We start from the raw sequence: 13,952 nt of genomic DNA on the forward strand, positions 1-13,952 counted from the left end.
CAGTCATAGGATCATTTACAAGCGTGGCTACAGGGGTAGCTGAAGCGGAATCTCACATAGCGACCATTCATGAACGGTTCTGGAGAAGAGTAAGCAAGCTTTGGGTAGACATTCATACGCTGCCGCGGACTAACCCAGTCCGAAACCTCTTACGAGGGATCAAAGCTTTTCGGCGCTTCATATCTCCTCTTAGACGCACTGCAGACGTATGCACAGAGCTACCAAGAAATACCATGGAAGTCATTCAGCCGTTCGCCCTCGCTCCGTGGGAGTCACGTATGCAAGCCGTGCTGAGCGGACAGGAAGGGGAAGACGAAGACCAGATCAAAGAACTAGCCAAAGCAGGATGGGCGGTCATAATAGCGACAAGCAGCTCCGCGAGGAACGATCTCGTTGGCATGGGAGGAACCGTTCGGATTCCCGTAGCTGTCGCGAGGGCCGGCAAGATTATTGAGAACTTTTCGGTCACGCTGGGCACGAGAGAAGAACACAACCCCTACGCAGCCGAATTGGCAGCTATCGCTCATGGTCTCAACTACCTCCCGGAGATGAAGTATCGAGTCGTTGTGATCGTGACGAGTAACAGATCGGCGGCACAAGCTATAGGAAATCCTCGCCAACAATCAGGCCAAAGCCATATTCGGAGGATATATGATGCCGTAGGGAAGCTCCGAGAAGACAGAAACAGAGTCGATCTCATCTTGCTACCATCGGGTGGTGAACTCAAAATCCAGAAGATAGCCAAGATGTCAGCCCGTCATGCGACCGAGCCATGCGCCACGCCGCGAAAAGGGGCGATTAAAGCAAAGACTACAATTCTCAGTGGAACAAGGGCAGGCCTGCGGAATGAGAGAAAGCTACCAGATGGAGCTGGCAGGCATTCAAAGAAGGTCGACCTAGCTCTACCCGGAAAACACACTCGTCTGCTCTACAATCAGCTATCGTGGAAAGAAGCCAGCGTGTTAGCACAGCTCAGAACCGGAATGGCGCGACTAAACGGATATCTGTATCAGATCAGATCAGCACCAACAGATGAATGTCCATGCGGACAGGCAAAGGAAACGGTAGAGCACTTTCTCTTTCGATGCGTAAAATGTACAGCACAGCGCAAGGAGATGATGTACCAATGTGTAGAAGAAAAGCGTGGCAACCTATCCTTTCACCTGGGAGGCAAGGCAGCGTCAGATGGACAGAATTGGACACCGAATATTGAAGCGGTGCGAGCCACGATCAGATTTGCAATCGCTACAGGTCGCCTAGAGCAAAGACGACAACAAGACCGATGAGCTTCCGATTACGAAAACACACTTACTAACAACAGCTACCCTTCGTACAACCAAAAGCAGGCACCGCTTCAGCCGCCGAAGATAGGAAACTGAACACTTGGAGGAATTGGGCTTCAAGTTGATCTACTACCACTAACCGATACGGGGATCTAGGAGAACAATGAAGAGACAGAGAAGAACAAGGGGGGAAACATAGGGGCTCTGCGAGATCAAGACATCAATTAGCGAAATGTATGTATTTTTTGTTTTTAGTCCTATGGGCGGTGGCCTACCGGGCGTAATAGATCTGTGTCGCAGGGTAGGCATTAGTAATCTAGCTATATGCTTTAAGTAACTGTGCAGGATGGAATACCCCGCACAAGAGACAACTTAAGAACAATCAATCAACACATTTGCTGCTGCTCATCATATTCACTCTAACCCTTTAAGCACGCTCAGTGTGATACATAGATATCATAGCCTGTAGTAATTTCCGTTATGTAAATTAGAAAGAAGGGAGCAGCAATCAAGCTCTCTCTTTCTTCTTCGGCTAAATGTGGCTCGATAGGGAGTATTCTATCCTCTTAGTGCCTACATCCCTATTGTCCGTCCCAATTTCAATAAAAGAGGAACTTCACCACCTCTTATTAGCTTATACCCTTGCAAAATCTTCTTTTACTGAAAGAGGGATAGTATTTTAAGAGGTCCTAGCAGAGGTTTTAGTTAAAAGTGTGTAATAAACCTTCTTATTAGCTGGTTTATTTCTTTAGTATAATCTGTAAAGCGATGCTACCTCCTGGGCGCCTACATGCAAACCGATATCTTGACTGCATGTGTTTTGTGACTGCGTCGTAGAAATATAGTAAGGGCTCTACGAAAAGGTGGGGGAGACAGAACTCCTGACCGAAACTAAGCATGATGTTGAGCCGGAAATCCGCAGGAACGGAGCTCCCATCTCAAGCCGGCCACAGTCCGCCACGGAGCAGTCAAAGACTCCAAGCCCACAAAGGTCTGAAGTGAACAATCTTCAGCATGGACAGACGACAACATCCATGACATCAGCTAAGCTGCCCGATCTCCGAAAAGAGGTGATCACTGAGCCCAAAACAATGACTGAAGCACTTCAAGTTCCGCAAAGGGACCATTGGTTCAGAGCAATACACAGTGAGCTGCGCAGCCTCCTCAAGAAAGGAGCCTGGCGCATGCTGGACCGCAGCCAAGCTCACAATAGGCCACTTACAGTCAAGTGGGTATACAAGGTCAAGAAAGACGAGGATAGCAACCTCGACAAGTTCAAGGCGCGGCTAGTGGTCAGAGGTTTTGAACAACCGTTCGGCTTTGATTACAACCAGACCTTTACCTCTGTTGCCAAAGCGGCGACTTGGAGAATCCTCCTCACCGTTGCTGCCTGTCTTGACTGGGAGATTGAGCAGATGGACGTGTCGACGGCGTTCTTGGAAGGGGATCTCGACGAAGAAGACTTCATCGGAATGCCGGAAGGAGTTGTCGAGTATTTTGGCCAACACCCAGAAGACGGTCCGCCAGGATTCTCAACTGAGAAGATCTGCAAATTGATCAAATCCCTCTATGGACGCAAGCAGGCGCCTCGGCAATGGCAAAAGAAGCTGAAGAAGACCTTAGAATCTCTTGACTTCAGACAAGTAACGTCTGACACGGCCGTATATCACAATCCCACAACGGGAGTGATCATCATCACATATGTGGATGGCTTCCTTATCATGGGCAGCAACAAGGAAACAATCCAAGGTACAAAGCCCGTCTGGGAAAGATCTTCACAATGACTGATCTCGGTCCCGCCAGCCATTTTCTTGGAGTAAGAATAACCCGAGACAGGAACTCAAGGCTGATCTATCTTTCCCAGGATGCATATTTTACCGGAATACTGAAGAAATTCGGCTTAGAGGATTGCCGACCGGTCAAGACTCCCATGGAGCGAAATTCACTCTCGACGCTATAACCAAGAGACAATGGCGACTCGGTTTCTCCAGAAGAACGAGAAGACTATAGCTCGAAAACGGGCTCGCTGATGTATGGAATGACCCAGACCAGACCCGACCTAGCTTTTCTACTCTCGGTACTCTCAAGATACAGGTCGAATCCATCACCAGTACATTCACGACTGATCAAAAGAGGTCTTCGCTATCTACAGCAGACAAGAGACCACGGCCTGGTGCTTGGGGGCGTCAAGAAAGATCCTGAGTCCGCTTGGAGCATCACAGCTTGGGCCGACTCGGATTGGAAAGGTAACAATGCTACGGGAAGATCGACGTTCGGATGGCTCGTTCAACTTGAAGGATCTACAGTCTCATGGAGAGCCAAACGGCACGAAACAGTAATTAGCACTATCGACCACTGAGGCTGAATATACAACACTCTCCCAGTGTGCCAGAGAATTGGCCTGGACAAGGAACCTCTTCTCCGAACTGCTCCTTCTGCTACATATGCCCATCCGGTTCCCTAAAGCTATGCAGAAATCCTGAGCTCCACCAACGGACAAAGCACATTCCGTTAGTCGAGCACCATATCCGAGAGGAAGTTGAAGCCGGGAACATTGATGTGCAATACGTTAGCACACACGAGCAGGTAGCAGACGGACTCACTAAACCATTGAACACCGTCAGCCATGGTCACTTTCTAGAAGCAATTCGAGTTAGTGCATGTCCGGTCGAGGAATCAGGTCGTATTATTTGGAGTACTGAAGTGCACGATGATTCTGTGCCCTGAAGACAAGGTGGGTGGGGGCGTGTTGGAAAATCCGGGGATCCCCCTTCCCTTCAGGATTCAGACTAACAGTCTGAAAGTCCTAGATGAAATCATTTAGATATATAAACCCGAGAAGAACTCTCATCTCAATAATGAACGATCAAGTTCAATAAAATATATTTTCACCCAGCACTACTGCGCAATATAAACATCACACAAACCGAGTTTACGATATGTTGTTGTTTGCAGAAGCCAACTGCCAGAAATTGGCTGTTGGGGTACTATTAATGCTCAACCCTGAGTCCTGGTATCTTCGAGTAGCAGGCCAGGCATACTCCGGATGAGCCGGGATCGCGTGATCTCTGTTACTCCACGACTGAGGAAGATAAGAGCTTGACTCGAAGATCATGTTCCTTGACACTAAATCATTACCATCTGATGGCTTTCATTTATGTCAACAAGAGGCATTCGTAATTTCTGGAGGAGCATGGTCATTTTTTCACTTAACATTACACACTGCTCACAGATCTTTTCTCAAGACAGAAACGTACTTTCCCGGGGTTGCTCTTGTAACAGGCGCCGGCGCATATATTGCCGCATCACTTGGTCAAATGGTAGATATTTCAATTGAAGATTGGAAGAGATCGGCCGGTAAACCGCCATTTAGTTAGCTAAGCAAAGATTTTCCAAGATCAGTCTTGCTGATATCGATGATCACAGAGTCTTGACCAATCATAAAGAGATATATGCTTTAGGTACTAGCTAATCAGCCCCCTTGCTTGGGTCTGCCCACAGTCTTCCCTTAACATACCCTTTAGCTAAAAGATCCAAGCTCGCAGGAATATCAAGAAAGGGGACCTCAACCAACAGCGGGTCAATCTTCTTTTGCTCCAACAGCGCTAGAACATCTTGTGTGTCATTCAAGTGTGCCCCAAGGGATCCGACGATAGTCACCGAGTTTAGGATCAAAGGCTCGACCGGAACGGGAATCGTAGAGACGCCCAAGCCAACAACCACGACCTTACCGCCTCGCTTTACGGCGTTCACAGCCGCTGCCGTGGTGACTCCAACGCCGGCAAAGTCGACGATTGTATCAAACACAACACTCTTGGCATCCCTAACAGTCACAAAACACCCACTTGCTCCCAGCTGCCTGGCTTCATGGAACTTGTCTTTCTGGGTGTCGAATCCATACACGCTGGCCCCCTTGATGGTGCCGAAATGGAGTCCTGCCATTCCCAAGCCGCCAAGGCCGATGACGCCAATGGTTCTTCCGGGTCTGGCCTCGGCCTCAGTGACGACCGCATGATAGGACGTGGCCAATGCGTCCATGGCCACAGCTGCGTGGGCAAAGGACACGTTGTCGGGGATTTTGATGACCCGCTTCGTGGGCGCAACTGCATACTCGGCATAGCCACCGTCGAACCCAAGGCCAATGCTAAGGTCCCAGTGGCGTTCTTCTATCGGATGACAGATGTGGCAGACGGCAACTCTGTCGCCTACCCGAAACTCGCCGCTCGCTGACGAGCCGAGTTGGGTGATGATCCCGGCAACTTCATGACCAAAGGTGAGCGGCAGGTTCTTGAACCAATGGTCTTTCTGGCCGGTGAGAATATGGCAGTCTGAATGACACATTCCAGCGGCCATGACCTGAATTTGGACGTATTCAGGGCCAGGTTCTGGGATGGGCAGATCGCACAGCTGCAAACCTGTTTCGGCTTTTTTGTATTGAAATGCTTTCATTGTTTGCGGTTGGGGGTTGGGCTTCTACTGAACTGCAGATATGGTAAATAATAAAATCAAGACGGCGTTAGAGGTACGGGGCTTGTGAGTGCTCATAAAGGACTCCGGGTATCACATCATGCCTTTAAATGCTAGCCATCTCCCTCTCACGACCTAGATATTTCTGACTAGTTCCCACGGTCCGAGACGCCCATGTAACCGGATAACAATTTCCGAAGCTATAACGCTAATGACATGGAAATTACTGAGTCAGTGAATATTGTCCGAAAATTTATCTAACGTACATGATAAGCATGTGCACCAAACAAGTATGTGCACCAACAAATCTTAACCTTCAAAATGGAAATCATCACAAAAATACCACAAATCATCTGATGAATTGGAATTAATCGCCAGACTCTTCACCAGATATTGAAACAACTATATGACATATTCTTGCATTATGTCCTGTCTTGCCGCATGCTCCACAACGCCTTTCCTTCCCTCGCGCCGACCCTCCCCGACCATAACCTTTCGACGATTCATCCACTACCTGCGTATCAGCATCCAACTGACCAATCACCTGCCTTCCTTCCTCTGCTGCAATTGCTCCTCCTCTCTGTAGTCGGGTTCTTTTTGCCCTCCGCCGCCGGCTTAGTATCTGATTCGCCCGTTCAAGATCTTGGACCCTGACCCTCAATAAACTAACCTCATGCATAACCGCCTTTGTCCCCTTGGAAAGAGACTTTAATGCTTCCAGAACTGATTCCAGGGAGCTGCTGTGATGCCTTCTGATTCGTTTTGCGAGGTACTCCGATTGCGACCCTGCCTCAAGCACAGTCTTTCGCGTCTTTGAGACCCATGGGGTAGAGGGGCCAGTCTCCTCCTCAACCGGCGTTGGAGTCCGTAGCTGCACATCAAGTTTCGAGACCACGTGTTCCAGGTCAAGTGGAACAAGCCCAGCACCTCTAAAAGCTTCTTTGATATTTTCTTCTGTCATAGTGGCCTGAAATGCGGCATAAAAAGCCGGGAAGAACTCGGTTTTGGAAACATGGTTTATAGAGCATCGGATCAGATGCTCGATTTCTCGGCCATATGCCTGCTTGAGCACGGAAAAGCACCCGGCATCAAGAGGCTGAAGTAGATGAGACGAATGAGGCGGCATACAAAGCGTAATAATCTTGTTCTCCTTACACTATCTCTCGAAGTCGACCGAGTGGTGACTTTCGTGACCATCAAGGATCAGTAGACAATAGCGACTGTTGGATCGCTTGGCTGTAGACCTGTCAAAGTGCTTTAGCCACTCGAGACCCATCTCATTATCGGTCCAGCCATGTTGGGTTGTTGCAATAGCCCAATCGCCCGGAAGGCTACTTTCTCGGTACCAGTTGGCGAGGTGATACTGTCCCGCACCTACGATGAACGGCGGGATCGCCTGGCCTTCGGCATTAATTGCTTGAATGACGGTAATCCATTCCCGGTTTCCAGGCTGGACTGATTTTGGCCGTCCACGCCTTTCCGAGCTGGTGATGACTATACCGCTTGATATCACGCCCATCATAAAGCCAGTCTCATCAAAGTTCCAGATATCATCTGATCGGATGCCATACTTCGCGATTATATTCCATATAAGCCTAAACCAACCATAAATAATAGTTGGATCTTTACATTTGGCTCTCTGGTAGTCATGTTTCCGAAACAAATGCATCTTTAGCTGTGGTTATTGCTTTATACAGTTATATGTCTAGTGCTTGCTAACAGGCAATGCATCGCGGTTAGCTAGCAGAGAATTAGCTATTTCTTCTATAAAATGCAGTCGCAAGGGAAATCCCTGTGAATATAGATTAAGAATGAATTGGAAGATTATCTGTTCTTCTAGATGAGATAGTCGCCTTGACTTTTGGATAGTATTGCGTCGCGATTGAATGCCCTGGTATCGGCGCCATAGCATTATATGCATGACTTTATAGATCTCTGCAGCGCGTTTGACCTTTAACTTTGGGTCATTTTGAAGGGCTTGAAGTATAAGAAGTATCCTGGCTTCATTCGAAGATTGTAACATATTGGATTGTTGATAATTATCTGATTGAATAGTAATGTTGTAAGGTGAGGGATTTTTGTCATGCTTGCGTATCATACATGCGATTCTTTTTTTATGTCTTATAATTTAATTTTACAAGGGTCTGCGTATCATATTTTCATAATATGAGAAAGTCCATAGCATATGGATTATATTGCAATATACTACTTTATTTACTAACAATACTGGATCCAGTGCAGGTGTGAGGGCCATCATTGGGACCTCGAATAATCGGTCTTTCTATATTACAGTCTTTTTGTCAATTGAATCATAGTCAAGACAAGCAAGTAAGCTGTCGTGACAAAACCTTCCACTTTTGCCATCGCCGGCTGTATGCTCCCATGCAAAGACGATAGCGATGAACTTGGATTCGGCAGGTCTTAATATGACTGATCTCCATTGTAGCCAGGTTTTGAGGTGTGTATAATTGTTGTTCACCTGCAATTCCAGTGTATCTTGGAAGACCCTGTCGTAGTCTTCGGATTCAAGAACTGTCTTCCACTCTACATGGTTGTTTAAGTCAATGCGGTCCAGTCGTACCCAGCATGGCTTCTTTGACTCGTCATTGTCTCTACCAACCGTGAAGAGTGGATGCTGCAGAATAGCTCGGGCAAATGCTTGCTCAACCATGTTCTCAATGGACAAGTTCGAAGTTAAAAGTGCTTCTGGAACCGCATAACGGCAGGATATAGCGCAACCAACATACGGAGGTAGAGCCCTAGAGAATGCTGAGCTGATTGAAAACTCTTACTATTATTGTCAGCTCTCCTGTCTTACGCGTGAGATGGGTCTTGTGAACCAACATGTGACCAAGCTTTCTCAAGATGTCTGGTTTCCCTTTTAGTCCAGATGGACTCTTTGGCTTCGGAAACGAGCCATCGTATCGTAGTTGACTGTTGTCGGGCTTGGATAAAGACGCTGAGCATCAGTTAAAAGCAAGGCGAAATAATGGGAAACATTGCAGTTCGACAAGAGCCAAGCCAACATGGCATGTTACAACTACCCCTAACAAAGACATCACGCTTTACTTGCTGACTAGAAGCCCTGAGATCCTTCTCGCGTTAGTTAAATTTCCTGACCATGATTAGTGCAATCACGTCTCTTACAGTAGCAGTGCAATTCATCAGGACACATGTACATGTGTGTGCCTCTGCCAGGGTACATATGAATGATCACCAGCAAGGCCGGCACTTGAAACTGATACGCGCCGGCCAATGCACCAACGTCCCTCTTCCTGAGACTGGATGGTTAATACACACTTTTGAGAGCGCAAAATGAAGCTCACCTGTAATTCAGGGGTAGCAGCACGCGTCGTGCTACACAAACTTGTCAGGATCCATAAGAAACTTTAATCGTACTGTACGCCCGCTACGTGAACTTAAATGCTGGCCACGTAATGCACTGGAACCATCGGGAAGTGTGAGGCCACATAAACTGGCTTTCGCCTTTGAAATTTCATTCCGGTTTAGACCAACTCTCCATCTCGTTTGGCTCTTTGTCTCTTACCTTCTTTGTGAGCTCCAGGACACTCAACCGCCAAGATGGCCGTATTCTCCAACAGCCCTGTTCCTTTATGGATCTTGTTCGCGCCTTCAGCGGGCCTTGGAATCTTGGTGATTGTAAGAAATTTGCGAATATTCCCTGACAACGAGAGTGCTGTGCTAAGTCAATTTAGTTGCTGTATATTTGCATCTATCGATTATTATTTCATCCTTACCACAAGTACCCTGGGCCATTCCTCGCCAAGCTGACCAGCTGGTATTCGGTCTACCACACGTATTATGGCGATCTTCACCTTGATATCTGGGAATGTCACCAGAAATATGGTATGTACGACGATTCGAGCTGATGTCGACGACTGACTAGAAGTGTCAGGCAATTGCGTTCGATATGCGCCAAACGGAGTCTTGATCAACACCCCAGAAGGCCTCAAAGGTACCATCCACAACCCCTCTTTCGCCACCACCACTCTTTCGCCAGGCAAAATTAAAAAAGCTCCACCAAAACTCATCAACTTCACTTACACAGAATTTGACCAAATTGGCAGCAATGCATAAAATCATTCATTTAATGAGTTATAAGTAGATTAATCTATTGTATTCTGGTTTTTTTTCACCATCCGCTGCGACCGCCTGGTTGGTTGATGGGGTATGTTTTCCGCTCTGACTTCGATGACAGAGCCAGCCTCCGATTCTGACTCTTGCTCGCTTGAAGAGACAAATTCCACCCCGACAGGCGTATAACGAGTCACCCGTTCTGGTATGGATTCTTTACCAGCTAGAGTCTCTCCAAGAGTCATGAAAGGTTTGTTAGGATTCGGCACCGCCTTCCTCTTCTTCCCTCTCTTCAGGCGAGCCAATTCCTCCTCTAGGCTAGCAATCCTCGCAGTATGCGCCGCTACTGTCTGCTGTTGAGCCTCGAAGCCCTTGGCTATCACGTTGTACCGTCTCCGCGTCTTTGGTGTTTTGTTCAACCCAAGGTCACGAATTTGACGGCTCGTCTGTGGCGTATCGTCCGAGCCAAGATATGGCCTTGGTTCAGGAGTCACTCTTGGGCTGCCGTTTGGCCTATCTTGTTGGATTTCTGGGTGCCGTAACGCTTTCGCACGTGGCCAGTTTCCAGTGACCCTCCAGCCAGACAGTATGTTCTTCTTGGTCATTCCAGCTCGGCGAGCCTTGGCGTAGGCCCTGATGAAATTGACCTTGTCCATTGGAGCGGAATCAGTCAACGAAGCGAACTTTTCCAACTGTCGTCGATATGCTGCCTTTGACGCATTAAATACTCCATTGTCCAGTGGCTGGAGTCCATGAGAGCAGTGTGCTGGTAGATAGCAGCAATAAACGTTGTTCAAAAAGCACGTGGCCATCCATTCATCCTTCCATCACTCAGCACTGGTCTTGAGGTGGGGAAAATAGAGAACATACTGTTGCATGGCTTCCGTGACCATCTAAAATGACTAGTCTCGCATCAGAGTCGTCGGCAGGCGTAGTCTGGGGCAGATAGACTCTTTCAAGCCATTCGATGCCAATGTGGTCCTCAGTCCACCCGTTGGGCGAAGTTATGTAATACCAGTCTGCTATCTGCTTGAACTCGTCAAGGAACCATTGTTTCTGCAGTTCCTTCCCCTTGAATATTATGCCAGGAACTAAAGCACGGCCGTCAGCAGTGATAGCTTCGATAAATGATGTCCAATTTCTAGTTTGTGGTCCTTGAGAAAGGCCTTGCGCTTCGGGTCCGCACTTCCAACAACCAGGCTATTTAGACCTAGATCCAGAGGGTTAGTCGGACAAAACTCAAGCACTGATAAAGAATAGAGGTAGATGCTTGCCAAAACCAGTCATAATACCGCCTTCATCAACGTTGACGGTGTTTTCAGGCTTGATCCAGCCATACTGGCCATCCCGGATATCAAAGTACCAATGAACCGCTCTAGGTGTGAAAGAGTCGAACCTCTTGGCTTCTTGACGTCTACACATCTTGGTCTTTAGATCTGCACGGCAATTGATAAACTTGATCACCCAGTTGCGTCCTAAGTCGGGATGTACGCCCTGCTGTCTCAGCAGGCCCATGACGCAAGCGCGGATTTGACTATGGGACGGAGCATAGCCCAAGGACTCCTGACGGAGAATCCAGAAAGCCAGCCTATCCTCTTGGCTCTTGGACAAGCGTCGATGAGGGTGGATCTGCTCTTTTACGGCCCCGCGGCCGTGAAGTCTGTCGATTAGAGTCCTTCGGGGCACTCCCCGTCTATGAGCGGCTTGAGGGGGTGAAAAGCCATTGTCAGTAACATCTAATATGGCCTTTGCCATGTCGTCCTCTGTGTATTTCCATCGAAGTCTTGACCTAGACATTTTCTTGTCGTTGTCATAGACATAGGATAGAAAACACGGAAAAGAGCGGTGAGGAATTTGGTTATCTAACTTTCAACATTTCCATAGCACAGCATGCATGAATCTCGTACCCCGCACAGCCTTACAAGGTCAAAACCATCATACCCAATCATTTTTATGATCAAAAGAGGTAGTTTCTCTCAGTTAGCTATATATTCAGGCTGACTTTCGTATAAGTGAAGTTGATGAGTTTTGGTGGAGCTTTTTTTAATTTTGCCTGGCGAAAGAGGGGTGGTGGCGAAAGAGGGGTTGTGGATGTTACAGTATAGATACACTTATATTCTATTAAAATATTCAGTTAATGGGTGGTGATAGCAATTTACAATCATCCCAAGAAGACACAAAAGTCCAAGGCATACAGCAAAATGTCGCTAGTGCCTGGCGTGCATTCTAGCATCAGTACGGTAGACAATCAAGTTCATGCCAAACTCAAGAGACTCATTAGTCAAGGGCTCTCCAACTCTCATATCCGAGCTTATGATCCGGAACTGCGGCAGAGTGCGCTACTGTTTGCGACCAGGTTAGGCGAGATTATGGATCACTTTGAGCCTGATCAATCGGATGTTGGTGAAGACGGCTGGACCGTTCCGAAGAACTTGGCGTCTTGGAGTAATTACTTTACCTTTGATGTCATGTCCCATCTCGTATTCGGTACCTCGTACAACCTGCTTACAAATTCAGAGAACCACTGGGTCATCGATGGCGTCCTCGGCCAAATGCGTCGTATGAGCTTCCTTACAATGCTTCCTGAGCTTGAAGATATGAGGTTCGACCTACTCTTGTTCCCCGGTGCTCGCCGCATGGCGTACCAGTTTGCTGTAAAGAGCAGGGAGATTATGGAGGCAAGGAAAATTAGAGAGAAAGCTATGGAAGGCCAAGAAACCAAGGTCGATCTCTTCTCCAAACTGCTTGCCGCAAAAGATCCCGAGACGGGAGAAGGCCTCCCTGACAAGCAGCTGTGGGCCGAGAGCAACGTGATGATAATTGCAGGTGAGAAGGACATTTCCTTCATGCCGTCTTGGTATTAACCACTCTTAGGCTCTGACACCTCGTCCACTGCCATTGCGGCGACTCTGTTCTACTTGTCTCGCAATCCCTCGGCATATGCCCGCGTCACCAAAGAGGTCAGGTCCACAATCACTACCCCCCCAAGACATTTGCCAGGGAGCAAAACTGCTCTCGTGCACATATCTCCGTGCTTGTATTCTCGAGTCAATATGCCTCAGCCCGCCGGCTGGAGGTGCGATGTGGCGCGAGGTCATGCCAGGTGGAATGCAAATCGCGAGTAACGATCTTGACATTCACATCCAGGGGTTGTGAGATCGGTACGGGCATCTATGCAGTACATCACAATGAGGAGTACTACCACGACCCCTTGGAGTTTCGGCCGGAGCGCTGGCTTGCGGATGAGGTTGGTGATGAAGCTGTGGCCAAGGCTCATTCTGCCTTTGACGCTTTCTCCCAGGGGCCACGGGGATGCCCCGGTAAGAGTCTAGCATTGATTGAGATTCCTTTCGCGCTGGCTGCTGTTATTATAGGTTATGACTTCCGAAAGGTCGAGTCAAGCTTGGGAGAAGTGGGTGAGGAAAAGGGCAAGTTTGCTGGCCAGTATCAGACATCCTGGGCGTTTAGCAGTCTCAAAGATGGACCGTACCTGCCGTTTAAACGGATCAAGTCTTAATATGTCATGATTTTCAACTCGCCTGTTTTGCCGAGCTTGGCCAGACTGATACCACTTCCGAGTAGTAAAACAACTAGATAACAACTTGCATAATTTATATAAAGCTTTCATCTGAAATTATAAATTACTATTTATTAACTAACGTGACTAGAATGCGGTCGAGAAGAGCATTGGTGTTGTCTATCCTGTCCCTATAAGCCTAGCTTTGACTTCTCCAGACAGGAGTGCGTATGACACTTGGACAGCCATGGTCGCATTCTTCGTGCCATGGCCTTCTTAGGGGAAGCGAAGAACCTTAAAGGCAATAAGGCATCACATCCGTGACCTTCAGCTGGTATACGGCTTCTCTAATCTAGAACTGATCGGATGAGGCAGAATTCCAACTTTATGCCACAAATGGGATAGCATGGCCCACTTCGGGCACCTACTTCATCAGACGAATAACAGCTTGCTCTTTCAAAAAAAAACCAAAACTCGACAACACCATCTATTGCTGAACAAACTCAGTCGTCTTCGTCGTGATGATGTTCAGAATCGCTTCCAGCTTGGACGCGAACGGCAGGAATATCTCCCCTTGTACCTAATGCATA

General features: G+C 47.8%; 4 protein-coding genes across 4 annotated transcripts; 3 read left to right on the forward strand and 1 right to left on the reverse strand.

Moving 5' to 3' along the window:
• Positions 1–2,134: 2,134 nt before the first annotated feature.
• On the forward strand, positions 2,135–2,392 carry FOBCDRAFT_119195 (uncharacterized protein; the record flags this gene model as incomplete). Its single annotated transcript, XM_059607740.1, has 1 exon — positions 2,135–2,392. A coding segment is annotated over one exon (258 nt), but the record flags the coding sequence as incomplete, so codon positions are not given.
• A 2,359-nt stretch (positions 2,393–4,751) lies between these two features.
• Positions 4,752–5,732, reverse strand: FOBCDRAFT_241746 (chaperonin 10-like protein; the record flags this gene model as incomplete). The annotated part of the gene is made up of 1 exon (XM_054705654.1): positions 4,752–5,732. One exon carries the CDS (start codon positions 5,730–5,732, stop codon positions 4,752–4,754), a length of 981 nt encoding a protein of 326 aa, XP_054561629.1.
• Positions 5,733–9,332: 3,600 nt separating this feature from the next.
• Positions 9,333–9,848, forward strand: FOBCDRAFT_276742 (uncharacterized protein; the record flags this gene model as incomplete). The annotated part of the gene is made up of 3 exons (XM_054705655.1): positions 9,333–9,410; positions 9,467–9,617; positions 9,667–9,848. 3 exons carry the CDS (start codon positions 9,333–9,335, stop codon positions 9,846–9,848), a joined length of 411 nt encoding a protein of 136 aa, XP_054561630.1.
• Positions 9,849–12,046: 2,198 nt separating this feature from the next.
• FOBCDRAFT_276744 (cytochrome P450) lies at positions 12,047–13,362 on the forward strand (the record flags this gene model as incomplete). The annotated part of the gene is made up of 3 exons (XM_054705656.1): positions 12,047–12,671; positions 12,720–12,921; positions 12,993–13,362. The coding sequence occupies 3 exons, from the start codon at positions 12,047–12,049 to the stop codon at positions 13,360–13,362; spliced, it is 1,197 nt and encodes a 398-aa protein (XP_054561631.1).
• Positions 13,363–13,952: the final 590 nt, after the last annotated feature.

Source organism: Fusarium oxysporum, chromosome VII (genome assembly GCF_013085055.1).
Source record: "Fusarium oxysporum Fo47 chromosome VII, complete sequence".
In the NCBI taxonomy this organism is placed as follows: Eukaryota; Fungi; Ascomycota; class Sordariomycetes; order Hypocreales; family Nectriaceae; genus Fusarium; species Fusarium oxysporum.